Source organism: Podarcis liolepis, assembly GCF_965112155.1.
Source record: "Podarcis liolepis genome assembly, chromosome: 2".
In the NCBI taxonomy this organism is placed as follows: Eukaryota; Metazoa; Chordata; class Lepidosauria; order Squamata; family Lacertidae; genus Podarcis; species Podarcis liolepis.
In genome coordinates this window covers 111385431-111407932 of record NC_139555.1, presented here as the reverse complement: position 1 = coordinate 111407932, position 22502 = coordinate 111385431, and the positions used below count along the sequence as shown (strand labels likewise).

Genomic DNA, 22502 nt, shown 5'->3' with positions numbered 1-22502 from the left:
AATGAGTCTAAGAACGACTGGGGGGTGGAGCTTGCATGCCTTGTGCCGATCAAATCGGCCGCGTTGCCTGGGGACTCGCCTTTGCTCAGCGCTTCCCAGCGGAGAGGTGACGGTGGTTTTCCTTGCTGCATCCCTTTTGCCGGGTTGCTGCGCTGTGGGAACCACCGCTTGAGGCTTCGTTTGGCTGCTGGCTGGGCTTTCTGCCTTTGGCTCGGAGGGGCTCAGAAGTTGAACATGCCTGTGCTTGGAAAATCCCTTATTTTGGCTGCTGGTCCTTATTTTCAAATCTGTAAGTTGACCAGCTATGGGTCTGACTCAATATAAGGCAGTGTCCTATGTTCCTGTGGATTGTTGTTGTCGGCATCCATCCGTCCGGAGAGAGAATGGAGTGGGCCTCCAGGGGTGAAGCGAAACCAATGAGTTAGCAGGACCAAAGTGATCTCCCAGGGGCTCAAGCCTGGTCAGTGTGTCTGGAGGTCTTGGGCTGCCCAGGTGACAAGACCTCTTGGCCTCAATGATGTGGCCCAAAGGGAAGCAGAGCAAGATGTTTGGCACTAGCTTGGCTGCAGGAGTTGACAGGAGGCATTCAAGGCACCATCCAACTGTATAATAATAATAATAATAATAATAATAATAATAATAATAATAGATTATTTATACCCCGCTCATCCAACTGTCTTCTTCTTCTTCTTCTTCTTCTTCTTCTTCTTCTTCTTATTATTATTATTATTATTATTTATACCCCGCCTATCTGGCTGAGTTTCCCCAGCCACTCTGGGTGGCTTCCAATCAACTGTTAAAAACAATACAGCATTAAATGTTAAAAACGTCCCTGAACAGGGCTGCTTTCAGATGTCTTTTAAAGAGAAGATAGCTGCTTATTTCCTTCACATCTGAAGGGAGGGCGTTCCACAGGGAGGGCGCCACCACCGAGAAGGCCCTCTTTCTGGTTCCCTGTAACCTCACTTCTCACAATGAGGGAACCGCCAGAAGGCCCTCGGCGCTGGATCTCAGTGTCTGGGCTGAACGATGGGGGTGGAGACGCTCCTTCAAGTATACAGGACCGAGGCTGTTTAGGGCTTTAAAGGTCAGCACCAACACTTTGAATTGTGCTCAGAAACGTACTGGGAGCCAGTGTAGGTCTTTCAAGACAGGTGTTATGTGGTCTCAGCAGCTCCCAGTCACCGGTCTAGCTGCCGCATTCTGGATTAATTGCAGTTTCCGGGTCACCTTCAAAGGTAGCCCCACATAGAGCGCATTGCAGTAGTCCAAGCAGGAGATAACTAGAGCATGCACCACTGGCAAGTCTTAGGGTTTGTGTCGGGTTTACTCCTCAGCCGCTCCTTCTCCTGAAGCATCAGAGTTTTTCTTCTCCTAGATGGGCTCCCTTCCCAGGCTGAGGAGCCCATCTGCCCCTCACTTCCCTCTGCAGCACATGCAGGAACTGCCTTCTTGACCGTTGGACCCGCTTTTGGTCTTGAAATAAATAAATTAAAGTCTTATATATATAATAAATGTTCATAAATGTACCAAGCAAACACGTACATAAATATATAAACCACATGTCTGAAGCAGCACAGGAAAGCAGTCCTGGAACCATTTTGACTCCCAAACTGACCAAATGTTTTCTCTGCAAAGTCAAAGGAAAATGGAAAAGGCTCCCCGTTGTCTTTTCCTCCACAAAACCCGTCTTAAGGGTATGTCTGTGTATGAATAGGGTGAGCCTGTGACCTGGCTCAGGAACTAAGTATTTATCATTACAAAAGACTGGCAGGCTCCCCAGGGTATACAATCAAGTAAGCATTAACAGGTAACTTGCCAGACAGGAGGTAAACAACGACAGGAGGTAAACAACACACTCAGATTTCTGCTGTAGACCACCTTTTCTGTGATGTAGGTATGATGTTTCTGGGGGTGGTCTTGGACTCCAAGGTGGGAAATTTAAAATGTCTATATAAGGGCGGACACGCCTTGGTTTTGGGTCCTCCTCCTTTCCTGCGTGTGAAGGGGGCACCCTGTTGCAACAGTTCAATAAAGATCAGGCTTACTAGCTGCTTTGCTTCTCAATATTCTCTGGTTGGCCTCTGTTCTTTTCTCCTACCGATGGAGAACCTACAAAGGACTCTATAAGGGCTCCTGTGTCCCCCATAAGGGAACAAGGGCAGATTTTCATTTATTACAGTCTCATCCACTTAATCTACCAGAACCTGCCTTTGCATGCAAGAGACGTCCCTAACTCACCAAAGGTTTGAGACTCACCTGAGGATTACTCTTCATGCGCATGATGGACTCTAATCAGTGAAAGCAGATAATGACATCTGCTAGTCTTTAAAGTGCTACATGACCCTGCTGTTTAACACTGTGACAGATGAAACACTGCTATTTTGCTATAAACTGTTGCTCATCCTCCTTCTTCTGCTCCTTTGGTGATCACTCGTAGCTGAGAAAGATTGTCTTCCATGACAAACGTCTTAATTGTGTGTCCATAAGTGACTGTGGAGGCCAATTCTGGATCCACACGTCCTTCCACAGTGGGAACATAGTTTTCTGGGTTGGAGTTCAGCATGGTGAGGATTTGCCAGGCGCGTTCCTCATCCAACACTCTCAACCATGCTTTGTTTAACAAACCACAAGTTGTCCCACAAACAATCAAACATACTGAAATATACTCGGAGTCGAGAGTGGATTTCATGCTCTTTATTCAGCTCATAGTGGTGAGGAGGAATGGAAGTTCCCCCAGAATGTCTGCTTTATATACATTCTTTACACAATGGGCCCCACGTGATTGGCTAATTCTGGGATTCACCTGTAGGCCAATCAGGTTGTGGATTCACTTCCACCTGGAGCTGGATTGGGTGGCTCCTGTGGACCAATCAGACTGCTGCATTCTGAACCCTATTGTTCTAGGACAAATCAGACTGCTGCATTCTGAACCCTATTGTTCTAGGACCAATCAGACTGCTGCCTTTTGGATCCTATTCAACTCAGTACATAACACATACCATGGCAAGTTTCTCCAAATATTTTTTGTGTGTTCCAGCTGCTCATGCCTTTGCAAACCTGTAAGCATCTGGGGTGGGCTAGTCAGAACAAACCATGGTTATGGAAAGGTGTCTGGTTCACACATGACACCAAGCAATAACTAAAACAAAACAAGGTTCATAGCCCAACAACCACTCTATGGTTCTTCGGTTCTGTGTTTTGGGGGATCCTAGAATTTCATAGAAGCTTCTCTGGAGGTGGGGAAGCAGTCTGGAAGAGAAAGATCCACCATGAGTAAAATATATTGTTGTGCGAATCACAAGAGAGTTGGGGGGGGTGATTGTGGCAGCTTCTGAGTTCACACATGCTGACAGTGAGGCTGAGCAGGCCTTGCCAGTGCATGTACTGACTGCACATTCCATAGAATGGTTCCACAATCCCTTGCAGCTCACAGTGGTTCAGTGTCAGATGTTTGCTGCTTCTGAAAATGACCTCTCCTCCCCCCTGGGAGTCAAAATGCAATAATAGCAAACTAAACAATGAACGCTTTGGAATCCTCCAGATTACCTGTTTCTCAGCACGCATCCTGATTCATTTTCAGAGAGATTAGATTATGCTGGCTATTTAATGAACATCCATTCTGATTTGTTTGTGGGGAGGTTAGATTGCATTGGGGGAAGTGACATTGCATCAAGCATTATCCCTCCCACACTTCCCAGTGATTGTTCCTGTCGCTTCCCTTATCAGCGATCTTTTGGGGAAGCTGCTAGTTGCACAAGACCAGTCGACTGTAATTTCACATCTGGAATTTGCCTGTTGAATCCCATCCCAAACCAGAGACAATCTGAAAGAGGAAAGAATGGAAGCCAGTCTTTATTGAACATTCATTCTGATTTGCTTGCGGGGCAGTTATATAACAAAGAGTGTTTGTCCCATGTTCGTTCCAGATTCACTTGAGAGCAGGGTGTCTTCCCATGAATCATTCATTCATCCATCCCAGACTTTTCAATCACGTTCTGAACTGCACCAAGCCCGTGGCGACAGAGCACTTTAGTACATGTTAACAGGACCTACCGCTCCTGTTTCTGCTTGAATCCTTCCCACAAAATAGTGACAGGAGGCACGATTTGTTGCCCTTGCAACAAATCTGCTGTGTGAGGCAGCTGCCTCCCTCTGCCTAATGGTAGAGATGGCCCAATGTGTATATTGAAATAAGTATTTAATTGCCTCCCCAAGGGCCCCCCTCCTCAGGGGAAGGACCAGGGCCCCGGAAGGAGCGCAAGTGAAGGCTCTGTACCGGTCGGGAAAAGACAGAGACCACACCAGGATTGGAAAAAAGCAAAGCCTGATCTTTATTGAAAGAACAGAAAAAATAACACAAAAAACTGTTGCAACAGGGTCCCCGCTCACGCAATGACACGGAGTCAGAGACCCTGAACAAAGGGACTGCCTTGATTTTTATACCTTTTGATTTTCATTCAGATCAATAGCAAGGAGGTGGGGGGAAGCGATATGAGGGGTGTGAAGAGTGGATTAACATAAGGTAAACAGGATGTTGAAAGAGTTTCTGGAGGTGTCAATTTGCTGAAGGGCTCAGGTGGTAGGTGTCGATCTTCAGGTGGTATGTGTCGATCTTCGTGTTATTTAATTTTGGATCTGCTTAAAATGGCTTTTCCTTTATCTACAGGAAAACCTCCGCAACTGTTGATAATCAGCATGCAGGTGTGAGGCTGGATGCTTGAGAAGATGTTCAGGAAATAACTTAAATGTTAATGTGAAATCCTATTCTGCATTGCTATCAATTCGGGTGCTAGCCTGATGTTTGCATACTTTTTTGGAAAATAGGATTGCTTTATTTTGAGCTCATATCTGTGTGTATTCATGGTATGGTTTGCAGACCCAGTAGGAGGCAGTGTGGTGGATTGAGTTTTGGCAGCCTTTTGGATACAATATTGAGTCAAGTATATACATTTTGAAATATTTAGATTGTTACATTATTTTAAAACTACATTTTGGATACATTCAGAAAAGTACAGCAAACTACATTTTGGATACATTCAATACTTTTTAAAAGGATAGCTTCATGGAGAAAGAGGTACATGGCAACAGGCACGTTACGTTAAGATGATGCATTAAAAGGCACACATTATATTACATTCAATGATACGTGAAGAGACACAGTAAGATGGCATCTTCCCAACAATGCATTCTTTAAGGCACAGTTTATTATTATTGTGAGACTTTGGGTAGGATGATATCATTAGGATCATTTTACCTTTATTCCCCTCTCTGACCCTGACTCTCTTATGACAATTCCCCTCTCTGAGGCTTAATTTTTTGGAAAAAAATTATTGCCTCACATCCATTGCTACATACTCTCCTTCTCCAAGGTGATACATGGGCAGGACTTCGGGAAGGGTGCGATCGGGTTGCAATGGTGCAAGAATGGGAGTGTGGGGTAAGGGTGAATGGAAACTGGACATAAGGATAGGAATACATTGTCCGCAGCAGCACAGGAGACCAAGGAAGACAATCAGGGAAATGAATATAATCAGTATTCCTCTTGCTAATTCACGGAGCCAAGAGGTCTGAGGTAGCCATGACCAAGGATCCCAATCGGAAAGACCTTCATGGGGGATCTCTTTCAGAGTATCAGTTAGGGAATCTATGGAGTCAAGGTGTCCAGTGATATTGAGGGTCTGGTCTGACACAAAGGAACAGCATTCTGTCCCGATTAATTTACAAGCACCTCCTTGGGATGACAATAAATAGTCCAGACATAAACGGTTTTGAATGGACATTTTGCGCACTTCAGTGAGCTCGGTAAGGACAGAACGTGTAGTGGCTTCTGACTCTTTCATGAATTGTAACAGGACATCAGCAAGCCTAAGAATGTCTAGGTGATTTGAGAAGGTTCCATAAGCGGGGAGGAGAGCTCGGAGCCACGTTTCCCCATTTGGTTTTGGCTGTGGGCGTGTCGTGGGAATGAGGGATCGCCTGTTTCTCAAGCGGCCGCCAGGTAGAGCTAGGGTAACTCTGAACCCTGGGTGAATGTGGCCGAGGTAACAGGACCCCTGCATATGAATAGAGACCCACGTATAAGCTCTTTGCGCACAGATCCAAAATAGTCCTCCCAGCGGCTTTTCTATACGCCCAGTGCGGAAGGCAGTAATGAGGTCTGGCATAGGTTTTTCTCGAGTGAAGGGTGTCAGTACTGCAGTCAAAGCATCACTGAGAGATTTGAATGAGCGGGTGTGGGAGTGGTTACGAACCAGTGTGGTGAGTCCCTCGGGGTCGGTTTTGATGGTAACATTACAGGCACTGGAGCCTACATGGTCTCCAGTTCCCGAGAACTCCTTGCACACTGGTCCAAAAGTTCGGCCACTCAGATAAATATATTGGGAGCTGGGTTTCAGGAAAGTTAGGTTGCGTTGAAGCAGATAACTAGATCTGTATTGATCTAGTGTAAGGGGTGTGCTTATGAAGGGTATCCCTTCATCAATATGTGACGGGGCATGTGCACAGATCCAGCACTGCGAAAGATTTGTGGTTTGTACTACCTTCTGTAACAGTTGTACATAAGAGTTTGCTTGCCATGACGATAGTCTGCGGGCTGGGGGGGGAGGTGTTATTTCTGAGAGCTTAACATGTCTTGGGGCAGTTCCTATGGGTTGGACAGGGTCCTGGGACTTGAGGAGCATTGGGTCAGTTGCTATTCCCCCACATCGCTGCGGTCCCTCAGGATCCCATTCCAAGGTTTTCCCACCACCCACAGGATGCAACCACCCTTCAAGATACGCTTTTCCTACCCAGTCAGAAGTTGTGTGTAGGTCCCATATACAGCAGAATCTTCGGACGCAAATACCTTGGTAGGTGGAAGTAGCCATTTGATTGGTGCAATAAAATCCATAAGTCCAATGTTCGTAGTACATGGAATCTGTGTAGCTTTCCCAAAGTCCTTTGCCGATTTCAGAGGGTTGATAGTGTCTGCTGACTTTTCCCCATTCAGCTTGGATGTAAGTTCCATTGTGACAGGCCAAGCGGATCCATGGATCTTCAAGGGTGTATATAGCTCGTCCCAGGATGGCATAGGAGGCGCTTCTGATGATAAGTTCCCAGGCTTGGGTGTTTCTGAGTCGTGGTCGGAAGGCGTGGGGAATCAGGTTCCTAGTGCCCGACAGGCAGAAGTCGAAGTCTCCCAAGGCGTTGAAATCGTTGGTGTCAGTAAGGTCGCGATCAAGGTAGAAGTGTTCCACGGGGTTGTCTCCACACTGGGACCCTGGCGGTACACTGGTGGTGACTGGAAGGAGGGTACAGATGAGGTACAGGGACGTCAGGCAGGCGATTCTCCAGGAAGTCATAGTGGTGAACCTGTAAAAAGAAAAGAAGACAGACAACACACACAGACACACACAAGGAGGGGGAGGGGTGACAAAAAGGGGGGAACAAGGGGGAGAAGAGAGATTATCCAGTGTTGGAGCTGGTTTTTTCTTCCTTCCGGAACTGCATTCTGATGGGGGGGTGGTCGGGGTCTTCTGGGCTAGGATCGACAAGTATCCTCGAGAGCCACTTTTCTTCAGAACTCTTCCCTGGTTCCTCTCCAGCTGCTAGGGGACTACGATTACCCCCGTTGTCATCAGTTGGGCAATCCTCATTGTCAGGCAGAGTCACGTCCGGCGGGGGGTCTGGGTCTGCGTCGGGGAAGCTTGGAGGATTGGACGTCTTGCAGAAGGTGTAATGGATCCAAGCACTCCTCTCTGATATTTTAATTGCGGTGGGTGTCGTGAGAAGGATCTGAAAGGGGCCTTCCCATGACGGCTCTAGAGTGTCCTTCCTAAATGATTTCACTAGGACCCAGTTCCCAGGTTGAAAGGGATGGGCATCCACATCCAGGGGAACATTTTGATTTGCTGCAGCGTATTGGTGCAGCTTCTTAAGATGTCGCTGTAGTTGTATAACATAATTAGTCAGTTCGTTTTCTCCCACCTCAAGTTCGGACACAGGAAGCTGAGTGGTGTGGGTAGGGGATGGGCGCCCAAACAAGAGTTCATAAGGGGAAAGTTTTAAGGTTCCTCTCGGTTGACTCCTGATATTGTGTAATACAATAGGAAGGGCGTTGATCCACTTGAGACCAGTGGCTGCACATATTTTTCCTAACTGAGTTTTGATTAGTCCATTCATGCGTTCAGTTTGCCCTGACGATGAGGGATGATACGGGGTGTGCAGCTGCCATTTAATGCCGAACGCTTTTGCTACTGACTGCACTATTTCCGCAGTAAAATGAGAGCCCCGGTCGCTGTCTAAACGTCTAGGTACCCCAAACCTGGGAATGATTTCTTGTACCAGAATACGGGCCACAGTTTGTGCAGTTGCGCGCTTGACTGGATATGCTTCGGGCCAAAAGGACAACTGATCTGTTATGACAAGTATGAATTTATAGCCTAAGCATTTGGGAAGTTCTGCAAAGTCCAGTTGCAGGCTTTCAAAAGGGAGGAAAGCCCATGGTCGAGATCCAGGGGGCTTTTTGGGTTCCCTCTTTGGGTTGTAGCTGGCACAGATAGTGCAATTCTTTGAAACAGCCTTTGCATGTTGGTGAGCGCCTGGGGCGTACCAGTGTCTAAGGAGACTATCGGCCAGTCTATTTGCCCCCCAATGCGTACATTGATGTAAGATACGCAAGTGTTTGGGGACCCATGCTTTGGGCATTATGAGGCGCCCATCAGGAAGTGTCCAGGTTTGACCAACTTTATGCCCCCCTATGTCCTGCCAATGCTTAACTTCCTCAGCCTGGGCTGAGTTGTACATACGTGCAAAATCAACATCTGAAGGCACTACAAGAGCCTGGAATTCATTTTGAGGCTGTGAGGAAATCGCGGCTTCCTGAGCTGTGGAGTCGGCGATGCGATTTCCGACAGAGACAAAATCAGTTCCATTAGTGTGCGCTTTGCAATGAATTACAGAAATAGCCTCAGGAAGATGTATTGCATCCATGAGCCGCTTTACAAGTGGTGCATGTGAGATTTGGGTCCCTGCTGCTGTTAGAAATCCTCTTTGTTTCCATAGTATTCCTGTAGCATGGACTAGACCAAAACAGTATTTGGAGTCTGTATATATATTAATGCGCTTTCCTTCACTTAATTCGCATGCTCTTATTAAGGCAATTAGTTCAGCAGCTTGTGCACTGTACCTAGGACTGATAGGTGCTGCTTCCAATATACACTCATGGGTGACTACAGAATATCCTGTCTTCCGTACTCCAGAAATGGTTTTTGAACTCCCATCTGTAAAGATGGTGAGATCTGGGTCCTTTAATGGTAGATAATCTAAATCATCTCGTGGTTTTTCAGCCAGCCTGACAGCTTGGGTACAATCATGGTGGGGGGTGCCGTCATCAGGGAGTGGAAGGAGGGTTGCAGGATTGAGTGTATTAACCCTCTTAATGCGGACGTTTGAAGGGGTCAGTAGGGCAGCTTCATATTGGCTGAGTCTGGCATTACTGAAGTGTTGGCAGCCACGCAAATTTAGCAAGGTGGCTACTGCATGGGGCACATTTAGGACAAGTTCTTGGTTTTGCACAATTTCTAATGCCCTTTCCACCAATTCTGCTGATGCAGCTATTGCTCTCAGGCATCCTACTGTCCCTTTTGCAACGCTGTCCAGCTGGATGCTATAATAGGCAACTGGCCTTTCCTGTCCCCGGAAAGTTTGAGTCAGAACCCCTGAAGCCACCCCTCTCTGTTCATGAACAAACAAGGAAAAGGGAAGCCGATAGTCAGGGAGCCCTAGGGCAGGTGCTGATCTTAGTTCACGTTTTATGGTTTCAAAGTTATTGAGGCACTCCTTAGTCCATTTAAGGGGCTCTGGTCCATCCTTATTAGTCATTTGCACCAGGGGTTTGGTCAGTTCACCATACCCCGGGATCCAGGCACGGCAGAATCCACTCATTCCTAGGAAACCTCTCAATTGTTTCTTAGTCTTTGGTAAGGGAACTCTTTCAATAGCTTCTACTCTTTCTGAGGTAAGGGCTCTAGTTCCCTGTCCTATAATATGGCCCAAATATTTGACTTTAGTAAGGCAGTACTGAAGTTTTTTTGGTGAGACTTTGTGCCCCTTGTATGCCAATGCTGTAAGGAGGTAAATGGTGTCCTTTTGACAATTTTCCTCTGAGGTACTACTCAAGAGCAAGTCATCAACATACATCAAGAGTGCGGATCCTGCTGGGAACATTAAGTCCTGTAGGTCCTTATGCAGGGCTGATGCGAAGATGGTAGGGCTTTCTACATAGCCTTGGGGCAATCTAGTCCATGTTAATTGACTGCTTCCCCATGTAAACGCGAAAAGGAACTGGCTTTCCTCATGAACTCTTATAGAGAAAAATGCAGAACACAGGTCCACGACACTGAAGTGTGTGCTGTCAGGAGGGATTCCTGTTAATATGGTATTTGGATTGGCCGTGATGGCATGTCTTGGGATTACAAAATTATTTATGATCCGCAAGTCCTGCACAAGACGGTATCTGATGGGAGTCCCTGGGGGGCCAGGTTTCTTGACAGGCAGGAGGGGTGAGTTACATGGACTGGCACAGGGCACAAGGATTCCTTGATCCATGAAGTCCTTTATCATTGGTTTCAATCCTTCTATTGCTTCTGTGGGGAGGGGATATTGCTTGACGCAAGGAAAAGGAATGTCTGTGCGGTATTTGATTATAACGGGGTCTGCAGATTTAAGAAGTCCTACTGCTGTGGAAGTGGTTCCCCATAGCCAAGGGGGCACAGTGTTCTCAATAGAAGGAGGAATTCCTACATCAGGGGAGTTCTCTTCAGTTAAGATACCCTGGAAGGAGGCTGCAGAATCTTCGGGCATGTGTAGAAAAATACCATCGGGGCTACATGTGATAGTCGCTTTAAGTTTGCACAAGAGATCCCTTCCCAAAAGATTTACAGGACTGGCAGTGAGGAGGAAGGAGTGTTCAGCTGTTAAGGGTCCTATTGTCACTGTGGTGGGTTTAGAGAGATTACATGTTCTGGGAATTCCGTCAATGCCCATGATGCGTTGCCTTTTGTGACTTGGAGTTAAATGACTATCACTTAAGGTGGAGAATGTAGCACCCGTGTCCACTAGGCATCTATATTCATGTCCATTGATATTTATAGTGCAAATGGGTTCATTGGAAGAAAGGTGGAATGTTGGGCAGACTAGGGCAGCTGATTCGGAACTCCCCGCTAATTGTCAATAGTCAGATCTCCGAGATTGGGTTTGAAGGAAGGGATTCTGATGTTGTCTTTCGTGGCTCGGGTTTAATGCTGGGTTTTGGTTGTAGTGATTAGCAGTATTGAAGGTTTGACCAGTGGCATTTAAGCGTGCAGGACAATCCCTTCGGAAATGTCCTTCTTGCTGGCAATGATAACAGCGTGCGTTTGTGGGGTTGCGATTTATTTCATTGTCGGCATTCTGCTTATGATTGCTTCGGGAAAATGAATAATTATTTTGTCGGGGTCCTTTATATGGAGGTTGGCTATAGGGGTGGTTTGGTTGTGGTTTATATGAGGTATTTGTAGGTGTTGAAGGAGCTTTATATGGTGGGTTCAGAGGAGGAAGAGGAGGATTATAGGGCGCACCAAGTGCTAGCGCTAAAACACGAGCATTTTCCTCCCTCTCCCTTTTATCCTCCTTCTTTTTCCTTTCATCTCTTCCATCAAAGACAGTTTTTGCAATTGCTAGGATTTCACTCATAGGTTTTCCTTCATAACCCAGTTGATGAGTGAGGACCTTTTTAATATCTGGGCTGGATTGATCTTTGAAGAAGCTTTTTACAATGACTTGATTTTCTGCGTTATCAGGATCTATTCCTCCCCAGGTTCTGAAGGCTGATATTAATCTGGTGTAAAAGGCAGAAGGGGCTTCGTCTGACCCTTGACTGATAGCTTGGATTTTTGTCCAATTTATGCCCTTTTCCCCCGCCAATTTTATGCCTTCCAGTATAGCTTTCCGGAAGATTTTTAAGCTCCAGATTCCTTTTTCTGTGTTGTAGTCCCAACTTGGGTCATTATGTAGTTGAGGCACAGTTACCAGTTCAGCAGTGGCGGGTTTTTTGTCTTGGAATTGGGGTTTTCCTAATGCTTCTGCTGCCTTATTAAATATTTCCTCTCTTTCTGGGTCATTGAAGAGAGCGTTTAGGAGCATGTGAACATCAGCCCATGAAGGGTTGTGGGTTGAAAAAATAGTAGATATCTGACGGTAACATCGATCTGGATCTTCCTTTAAGGAGGTCATTTGATTTGACCAGTTCATCAGGTCAGATGTTAGAAATGGAACGTGGGAATAAACAAACGTGGTTGGCTGTCCCACTGCTGCCGGTGCAATAGGGACTGATCTAAGGGGATACTGTCCTTTTCCTATGGCTTTGCTATTTCCCATTGCATTTTCAGTGTTTTGGTCTGATTTAGGGTTAGCCACACTCTTTAAAGCAGTGAGGAATTGGGACATTAGTTCATCATCCAGACTTTTGCTACGAGTTCGAGATGCAATTGGACTTAATTCTGGTGGGGTAGAATCTGCAGTAGAGGTTCTGCTGAATTCAGTTGGCTCAGGATTTAGGACTGGTGGAACATTGTTCCCACTGCTGGGAAGGCTAGCGGAGGTGGAAGTCCCGGACACAAAATTCCTGCTGCTGTTCTCGGGTGGCGGGGGCAATCCTGTGATGGGCTGTCTCTGAAGTGGGGCTAGGCTGCTGGGTTCATCTTCTAAAACTTCCTGGTAGGGAGGAGGTTTCTTCTGGGTTGGAAAAACGGGCATTTGGCGGGACATGGCACTGTCAGTTTTAAGTTTATCCCTGGCATGCTCAAATAGTTCAAGGTATCGGATTTGAAGAGGGTATTGGTCTTCCAAAACAGTGCGCAAAACAACAAGGCGCTGGATATTAAACGATCCCTCTTTAACCCATCTTTCTTCGAATGTGTGTCGGGTTGTAGCTCGCAACCAGTCCCTGGTACAGAGTTTCACCAGTTTGGATTTTGAAAGTCCTTCTGTTACTGGCAAATCATTCCAGGTTTGAAGCACATATCTAAGGGGACTGTCAGGATTCTGGCGGGAAGTAAGCACAATTCCGGCTTCTTTCCCACCAGGAGCCTGAGAACTCATTTCTTTGGATAGGGGTGCACCCATTTTAAGAATTTAATAGCGCTAGTTTTTACTTATTTATTATTATATATTTAACTTTTATACTGCAGTCGGGGTTTTATCCCCACTTTTTCAGGAACACAACTATTGGACAACTCCGAGAATTACACACCGCCGTTCGTCTGGCCTGACTTACTAGGCTGGTACAGCTGTTGGCCTTCCCTGGCTACTAAGCTAACAGTGCGATCAGCGATCTCAACCCCCCCTTTGGTCATTACTCAGCCAGGGAGCCCACAGCAACCTCCTGCCTCTTACAATCTAACCTGAGAGTTCCCTACTGGACGCTTGCGTAGCGCAGTGCCAGATTGGGACTCAGAAATGACAAAGAAGGAAAGGAGTCAGGCGCCCTTGCTTTCTCTGCTCACAGGTCATCTCTAACAAAGATCGCCATGGCAGAGGTGCGGCTACACCTGGGAGTTATAGTTTTGAGAAGTTATAGTTTCAGTACAGAAGAAAAAGCACGACCTTTTCTGGGCACCCTCCGAGAGACTAGGTCAGCTATAGAGTTAAAGGGGAAGAGACTCACAAGACCCTCCTCTGGGCAGCTCCGATGGATTCGGATCTTGTGTTAAGATTGGAATAAGGGGGGAGAAAGTTTTAGATTTGAAGCAAAAGAGAAGAGTTAAAGAATTTCGGTTGCTGTGGTTTAGAGAACCCAACCCACTACCCGTGTTCCCACTTATACTCACTTCGCAGGCGCGCTGTCCCTCTTCTTTCAGGGAGCTTTGGATTTGGAGATGACAGGAATACCGGGGAGAGAAAAGTCAGAAGGAAACCCCCCCCCCAAAAAAAAAAACAAAAAAAAACACAGCCGGCTAGATCACCGTTGCTTTTTCCTGGTTGGTCCTGCTCAGGATCCCAGTTAGAGCCGGGACTCAAGGTTTACCAGGGAAAGAAAAGCCCCCCTTGCAAAAGGCTGGGTGCGCTTGGGCTTTCAGTCCCTGACACCCCAAAAATCCCGGGTAACCGGCTCCTGGCTGGCTCGCCAAATGAAATAAGTATTTAATTGCCTCCCCAAGGGCCCCCCTCCTCAGGGGAAGGACCAGGGCCCCGGAAGGAGCGCAAGTGAAGGCTCTGTACCGGTCGGGAAAAGACAGAGACCACACCAGGATTGGAAAAAAGCAAAGCCTGATCTTTATTGAAAGAACAGAAAAAATAACACAAAAAACTGTTGCAACAGGGTCCCCGCTCACGCAATGACACGGAGTCAGAGACCCTGAACAAAGGGACTGCCTTGATTTTTATACCTTTTGATTTTCATTCAGATCAATAGCAAGGAGGTGGGGGGAAGCGATATGAGGGGTGTGAAGAGTGGATTAACATAAGGTAAACAGGATGTTGAAAGAGTTTCTGGAGGTGTCAATTTGCTGAAGGGCTCAGGTGGTAGGTGTCGATCTTCAGGTGGTATGTGTCGATCTTCGTGTTATTTAATTTTGGATCTGCTTAAAATGGCTTTTCCTTTATCTACAGGAAAACCTCCGCAACTGTTGATAATCAGCATGCAGGTGTGAGGCTGGATGCTTGAGAAGATGTTCAGGAAATAACTTAAATGTTAATGTGAAATCCTATTCTGCATTGCTATCAATTCGGGTGCTAGCCTGATGTTTGCATACTTTTTTGGAAAATAGGATTGCTTTATTTTGAGCTCATATCTGTGTGTATTCATGGTATGGTTTGCAGACCCAGTAGGAGGCAGTGTGGTGGATTGAGTTTTGGCAGCCTTTTGGATACAATATTGAGTCAAGTATATACATTTTGAAATATTTAGATTGTTACATTATTTTAAAACTACATTTTGGATACATTCAGAAAAGTACAGCAAACTACATTTTGGATACATTCAATACTTTTTAAAAGGATAGCTTCATGGAGAAAGAGGTACATGGCAACAGGCACGTTACGTTAAGATGATGCATTAAAAGGCACACATTATATTACATTCAATGATACGTGAAGAGACACAGTAAGATGGCATCTTCCCAACAATGCATTCTTTAAGGCACAGTTTATTATTATTGTGAGACTTTGGGTAGGATGATATCATTAGGATCATTTTACCTTTATTCCCCTCTCTGACCCTGACTCTCTTATGACAATATGCATGTATTACATCAGCAGTCAGGCCTGCCTGAGGCCTACTGGAAGCTGGGTTTGGATATAATTATTGGGCTACTGGCGCCATCACTTCCCACATGGCTGTTTTATTTCTATAGCTATACCTTTGCCTGCTTGTATAAGCTCTGCTCCATCCTTGCAGCATATTCTCTGCTGCCTGTTCGCCTCTGCAATGTGCACCTCCTCCACCTCCTGCCTTCAGTTATCAGCAAAGTCACGAAGCCACAAAAGAGGGTGACGCTACAAATTCAGCCTGATGCAAAGCAGACCATATCCAGGGTCCAGAAGATCTATTGAATCGTTGCAAACAATATCCTTTCCTCACTCTGTGCAGCCCTTTCCTTCAGGGAAACATTACTTGTCAAATGTAGCTGCAATATTCAGTTTGGCACGCCTGCCTTTAAAAGAAACAAACAAACAAAAAAGTCTGCTCTGATTTAATCAGTGCATGTTTTTATCTTCTGCACACCTCACATATTCTGTTTCTTCTTCTTTTGATCTGCTAAGGAATGTTTCTTACTTTATTTGGAGAAGTAAAGGCTTGGAGCCCAAGACAAATTATTTTAAACCTCTCCATCCCTAATAGCTTATTCAGAGAAGTAGGTCACACTGAGCTAAATATGTGTTACTTCCCAGTTAGCTTGAATAGCAGGAGTGGGGATTTCTTTTCCAGCCACGTTCTGTTTTAGGGGTCCCTGGGGGGGGGGCACATTTCAGTGGTAGGCAGAGCCAGAGGCAAAAGTGAGCAGAGCAATGGATGTGCCTTTGTACAACAGACCACACCAGAGCTTTCCAAACTGTGTGTTGTGACACGTTAAGTGTGTCGGCTGCAGTGTGTCACACGAACGCTCCTCCCGGGGCTGGAAAGGGGTTAAACTCTGTTTTGCTGGTGTTGTAATCAAAATCTCTTGTTCCGTTATGGGGGACACAAGAGCACTTATAGAGTCCTTTGTAGGTTCTCCATCGGTAGGAGAAAAGAACAGAGGCCAACCAGAGAATATTGAGAAGCAAAGCAGCTAGTAAGCCTGATCTTTATTAACGCTGATGCAACAGGGTGCTCCGCTCACCCGCAGAAATGGAAGAGGACCCCAAACAAAGGTGTGCCCAGTGGCGTAGCGTGGGGGGTGCAGGGGGGGCCGGTCGCACCGGGTGCAACATCTGGAGGTTAGGGTTAGGGGGCGCAAATCCACGGGTTAGGGGGCGGAAATTACTTGCCTTGCCCCGGGTGCTGACAACCCACGCTACGCCACTGGGTGTGCCTACCATTATATAGACAGTTTAAATTCCCTGCCCTGGAGCTCAAAACCACCCCCAGAAACATCATATCTACATAATAGAAAAGGTGGTCTACAACAGAAATCTGAGTGCTTTGTTTATCTCCTGTCTGCCAGGTTATCTGATAATGCCTTATCCGATTGCCTTTCCTGGTAGTCTGGCCATTCCTTTGAGATGGTAATCACTTAATTCCTGAGACAATGGGAAGGTTCCCTCACCCCCTCCCTCCTTGCAGAGAAACATTTGGTCAGTTTGGGAGTCAAAATGGTTTCAGGACTGTCTTCCTGTGCTGCTCCAGACATGTGGTTTATATATTTATGTACGTGTTTGCTTGGTCCATTTATGAACATTTATTATATATCTAAGATCTTAAAATTATTATAACACTGGTAAAACTGAATGACTGTGCTGTGAAATGATACATGTCTAAAACGTGTGTCCCCAACATGAAAAATTTGGAAAGCTCTGTAGCCATGCAAAAAGAAAAAACAAGAAAAAAAATACAGAGGTTTCTATGTCCCCCTCTCAATCCTCCATCTTGGTAAGCAAGAGATATTATCATCACAGTCAAGGACACAGTTATGGTAAAAAGGTAAAAACAGTAAAGGACCCCTGGACGGTTAAGTCCAGTCAAAGGTGACTAAGGGATTGTGGCGCTCATCTCGCTTTCAGGCCAAGGGGGCCAGCGTTTGTCCACAGACAGCTTTCTGGGTCATGTGACCAGCATGACTAAATCGCTTCTGGCACAAGAGGACACCGTGATGGAAACCAGAGTGCATGGAAATGGCGTTTACCGGTACCTTCCTGCCACAGCAGTACCTATTTATCTACTTGCGCTGGCACGCTTTCAAACTGCTAGGTTGGCAGGAGCTGGGACAGAACCTCGACCATCGCAGGGATTCGAAGCACCAACCTTCTGATTGGCAATCCCAAGAGGCTCAGTGGTTTAGACCACAGCACCACCTGCATGGCAGTAAGGGGTCAGATAGGCCGGGGGGGGCACATTCGGCCCCAGCAGTGACTTGGCTTGCGAGCTCTGTTATTGTTGTTGTCACTATTGATTTTTCAATTTATATACCGTCCCTTATCAGAAGACCTCGGAGCAGTGTACGGCATTAAAAACACATTACAGAACATCAACGAGAAAACCGTAATTAAATCCATAATGATAGACAGCCTAATAGTAAAATAGTCATCATAATAACTGTCCATGATTGGCCCACGGTTTGAACAGAAAACATCAGACAGCGGTCCCTCTTACAGACTGTTTACTTGGATATGATTCTTATTGTGTCAAACTGGGCTTGCTGCCATGTAAATGCAGACTGCAATATTGTTCTGAATACTTAACATGGAGTTTTCTTCTGAACAGGCATGTGTAGCATTGCCCTGTAATTGTTCTAACCACATTGTCTCTTATAAAGGTGTACAGCCTAGATCTTCTCCAAGACTGCAGGCGAGATGGATTTTTTTTATCATCTCTCTCTGTTGCTTGTAAACATTTACTAACACATTTCACTGCCTCAAGCAGAATTGCAACTCTTCAATTTTTTTAATGGTACTTTTTAAAAAAGGAACATCAGAAGTAGCATCAGTTCATGTACCTTAGCATTGTCCACACTGACTGGCAGCATCTCTCCAGGGTTTCAAGCAAGGTTCTCTCCAAATCTTGCCAGCTGGAGATACTGGGGATTGAACCTGGAACTTCTGCATACAAGTAATTAGTTGTTGTTGTTGTTGTTTAGTTGTTTAGTCGTGTCTGACTCCTTGTGACCTCATGGACCAGAGCATGCCAGGCACTTCTGTCTTCCACTGCCTCCCGCAGTTTGGTCAGACTCATGCTGGTAGCTTCGAGAACACTGTCCAACCATCTTGTCTTCTGTCGTCCCCTTCTCCTTGTGCTGATCTTTCCCAACATCAGGGTCTTTTCCAGGGAGTCTTCTCTTCTCATGAGTTGGCCAAAGTATTGGAGCCTCAGCTTCAGGATCTGTCCTTCCATTGAGCACTCAAGGCTGATTTCCTTCAGAATGGATAGGTTCAATCTTCTTGCAGTCCATGGGACTCTCAAGAGTCTCCTCCAGCACCATAATTCAAAAGCATCAATTCTTCGGCAATCAGCCTTCTTTATGGTTCAGCTCCCACTTCCATACATCACTACTGGGAAAACCATAGCTTTAACTATACGGACCTTTGTTGGCAAGGTGATGTCTCTGCTTTTTAAGATGCTGTCTAGGTTTGTCATTGCTTTTCTCCCAAGAAGCAGGCAGAGATGAGTTTTTCCTCCTTGCCTTTGCAGGGCTGCAGTTTGAGGCATGGCCACAAGGACCTGTTGGAAAGCTCAGATCTTCCCATATATACAGTGGCAGTGGTGCCTCACAAGACAAAATTAATCCATTCCGCGAGTCTCTTCGTCTAGCGGTTTTTTCATCTTGCGAAGCAACCCTGTTAGCGGCTTAGCGCTATTAGCGGTTTAGCGGCTATTAAAGGCTTAGCGGCTATTAAAGGCTTAGCGGATTAGCGGCTAAAAGGCTATTAGCGGCTTATCGGCTTAGAAAAAGGGGGGGAAAGCGGACCTGTTGGAAAGCTCAGATCTTCCCATATATACAGTGGCAGTGGTGCCTCGCAAGACAAAATTAATCCATTCCGCGAGTCTCTTCGTCTAGCGGTTTTTTCATCTTGCGAAGCAACCCTGTTAGCGGCTTAGCGCTATTAGCGGTTTAGCGGCTATTAAAGGCTTAGCGGCTATTAAAGGCTTAGCGGATTAGCGGCTAAAAGGCTATTAGCGGCTTATCGGCTTAGAAAAAGGGGGGGAAAGCGGAAAAAAATCGGAACACTCACAAGACGTTTTCGTCTTGCAAAGCAAGCCTATAGGGAAAATCGTCTTGCGAAGCAGCTCAAAAATGGAAAACCCTTTCGTCTAGCGGGTTTTCCGTCTTGCGAGGCATTCGTCTTGCGGGGCACCACTGTATACACACAGTGGGACCTTGGTTCTGAAACTTAAACCATTCTGAGAGTCCGTTTGAATCCCAAAATGGTTCCTGCAGCCAATCAGAAGCCGTGGAAACCATGTCGGACGTTCAGCTTCTGAAAAACATTCACAAACCGGAACACTCACTTCCGGGTTTGTGGCATTCGGGAGCTGATTTGTTCAGGAGCCGTTTGGCTACCAAGGTACCGATGTGTATACACACACACACACAACCTTAGCTGCTGTCCCGTCCCCCCATCCCATTCCACCAAGCCACATTTTGCCTCTTAAAAATTAAGGATGATTTAAAGTTTAGTCATGTACAGCCTCTGGAAAATTGAGGCATATATCCTTATACTGCCAGACACAGGAACAAAATAAAAAATAAAAAATGTTCCTCTGACTCAGCTTCTCCAAAATCAGTTTAAGGGCAAGATCTGAGCCTTTCAATGGGTCCTTGTGGCTATGCCTTCATATAGCAGCTTGATATGGAGGAGAGATCAGTTTTTATTTAGTTAATTTATATACTGCCCTATACCCAGAGGTCAGGGCGGTTCACAAAATGGTGAGGGTGGGGCCTGGACTGACTCCAGCTGCAAAAGCTGAGGCTGCTGAACAGATTCTTGGGCTGGGGTTTCTTTGTTGGGGATGGGGCTGTTGCTGTTTTTGACATTAATTTTTTGTATATTTATTTTAGGTCTTACAATTTATGTGGGAATTGCACAACTCGGTTGCATTTTTTTGATGTTTTATTTATTGTTTATCACTTTTTTGCCATGTTGTAATCATATTTGACTTTTTCCATGTTGTGAGTAAGCCGTCCTTGAGCATGGTTTTAACTACGGAAAGGCAGCCTACAATTAAAATTCTGCGAGCCTGAATATTCCGCACCCCGATAAACCCAAGCCTGGAAACTTAATTCAGCGACGCGCTATAGGATGTATCCCAGGAAAAGGTTGCAAAGCCAATTTCGCATCCTCTTGCGGCTACAATGTTGAAGCCCCGCCTGCAACCTTCTTTCGCCGCTCCGCTGGAAGAGATTTGCAACACGCTCCGTTCCTTCGTGGACAGAAACATATTTTCCCCTTGTAGCAAAAAACGCCAGTTGTTTTTATGGCTCGAGATCAAATGCACAGCAAATCCCAGGACCTTAGAAGATAGATGCATTTGGTGTGGGGAATGGGGCGGGGGGGGGCACGCGGAGAAAGCCCCACCCCCATTTCCCAACCATCCCCTTCCTCCCTCCTTTTCAGGAAATGACAAATATTTGCACCCGGGTCAACCAGCCCTCCTGCCTCGCCCCCACCTAAACCCTCCCTCCGCCCCCTAAGGCAGCCTACGAACCCCATAGCTGTGCAGGAGGGCGCATGGGACTCCGGCGATGGGCAGGTGGAGGCTGATGTGGCGGGCTTGGGGGCACACGAAGCCCCCGGGACTGAGATCCGCGGTGAGTGGAAAGCCTCGCTTTAAAAAAAAAAAGAGAGAGAGAGATGCGTGCGATCCCGACGAGCGTGGGCGGAGCCCGTTGTTTTGCAAACACGCTGCCCGCGTGCGGACGTGCAGGGAGCCGCGTCTGCAAGATGGGGAAGGGGCAGACTTTGCGCGCAGACTTGGGTGGGAAATCCCGGGGAGCTGGGGGGGGGGGGAGGACGACGACGACGACTCTCTCCTCACGAGGAAGCCTATGCACGGAGTCGGATCGAGTTGGGAAATGGAGAACCTCGCCACCCCCAAAAAACTCCCCACATTTGATAGTGGACGGTAGAGGGAAGTGCCATTGTTTTGCAAAGCGTGCGCTCCCTCGGGGCTTCCATATGGCGAGCGTCTGCCTGCAAGGGGAGGAAGGTGGACGGCTCTTTCACAGAGGATGAAGGGGAAGGTTGCCACGAGTTTAGCCTTCAGATGATCGCAGCGCCCGTGAGAGAGGCCCGGAGAAACTGCAGTGGGTGGAGAGAGGCCCTTAGGATACAAACGGGTGGGGCCGCGCCAGACAGAGCAAAACCGCAAAACTCTTATTTAAAAAACACAAAAGCAAAGCCATTTGCAATCCTGCCCCTCTGAACATGGTGCCGCCTCTTTTTCCAGTTCCTCCCGCTCCGCCATTGGCTTCGTGTGTTGGAAGGCGGCGCATGCACCTTGCCTTTAAAGCACATTCCACCAGCGTCCCCAGAATCCTGGGAAATGCTGTTTACCAGTCACAGAACTACAATTCCCAAACCCCTTTTCTAAAAACGATGGTTCCTAAGATTTGGGTTTTTTGGGGGGGGCGGTGCTTTTAAAATGTGATTTGTTCGCACCCAAAGATTCCTGCTAGGCCTGTCTAGTTCAGGAATGGAGAACCTCAGGCACAGTTGCTAAATGCAGTTCTCCAAGCTTCGTTTTCGGGCCCTCGGGTCTCTTTGCCTTCTCACTGGCCGTCCTCCCGTGTTTTGCTTCTTTGGAGGAAGAGTTTTGGGGCATGCAGAAATATCTGGCTTTTGTGTAACTGGGATGTACCCAACTACACAACAGTAAATGTAAACAGCCACACTTTTGCCCCTGAAAAGTGACCCCTGGCATTTGCCCTCTCTGAGTGGCAAAATTTCTCAGCCCCTGATCTAGTCCCAACATCCTGTTGCCGCAGTGGTCAGACAGACGATGCCACTGCCATAGAATGACCACAGGCAGGACATGAGGACAACAGTGTTTTCCCACCTCCGTTCCCAAGCAGCTGGCAATCAGAGGCAATGAATTCGTAAAGGTAAAGGGACCCCTGACCATTAGGTCCAGTCGTGGCCGACTCTGGGGTTGCGGTGCTCATCTCACTTTATTGGCCGAGGGAGCTTCCGGTTCATGTGGCCAGCATGACTAAGCCGCTTCGGATGAACCAGAAGCAGAAGGACTCTAGGAAGCCAGTGTAGCGTAGTGGTTAAAGTGTCAGACTAGGTAACCTGGGAGATCAGGGTTCAAATCCCCACGCAGTCATGAAACGCACCGGGTGACC

At 46.7% G+C, this 22502-nt stretch overlaps 1 protein-coding gene across 1 annotated transcript in view; it reads left to right on the top strand.

The window, feature by feature from the left end:
- Positions 1 to 20775: 20775 nt before the first annotated feature.
- Positions 20776 to 22502, top strand: part of LOC310701388 (carnitine O-acetyltransferase-like) — a 36529-nt gene continuing 34802 nt past the window's right edge. Inside the window, exon 1 of the mRNA XM_083492173.1 lies at positions 20776 to 20966. Within this exon, the coding sequence (XP_083348299.1) occupies positions 20901 to 20966 (66 nt within the window). The 5' untranslated portion in view covers positions 20776 to 20900. The remainder of the gene's footprint in view (positions 20967 to 22502) is intronic.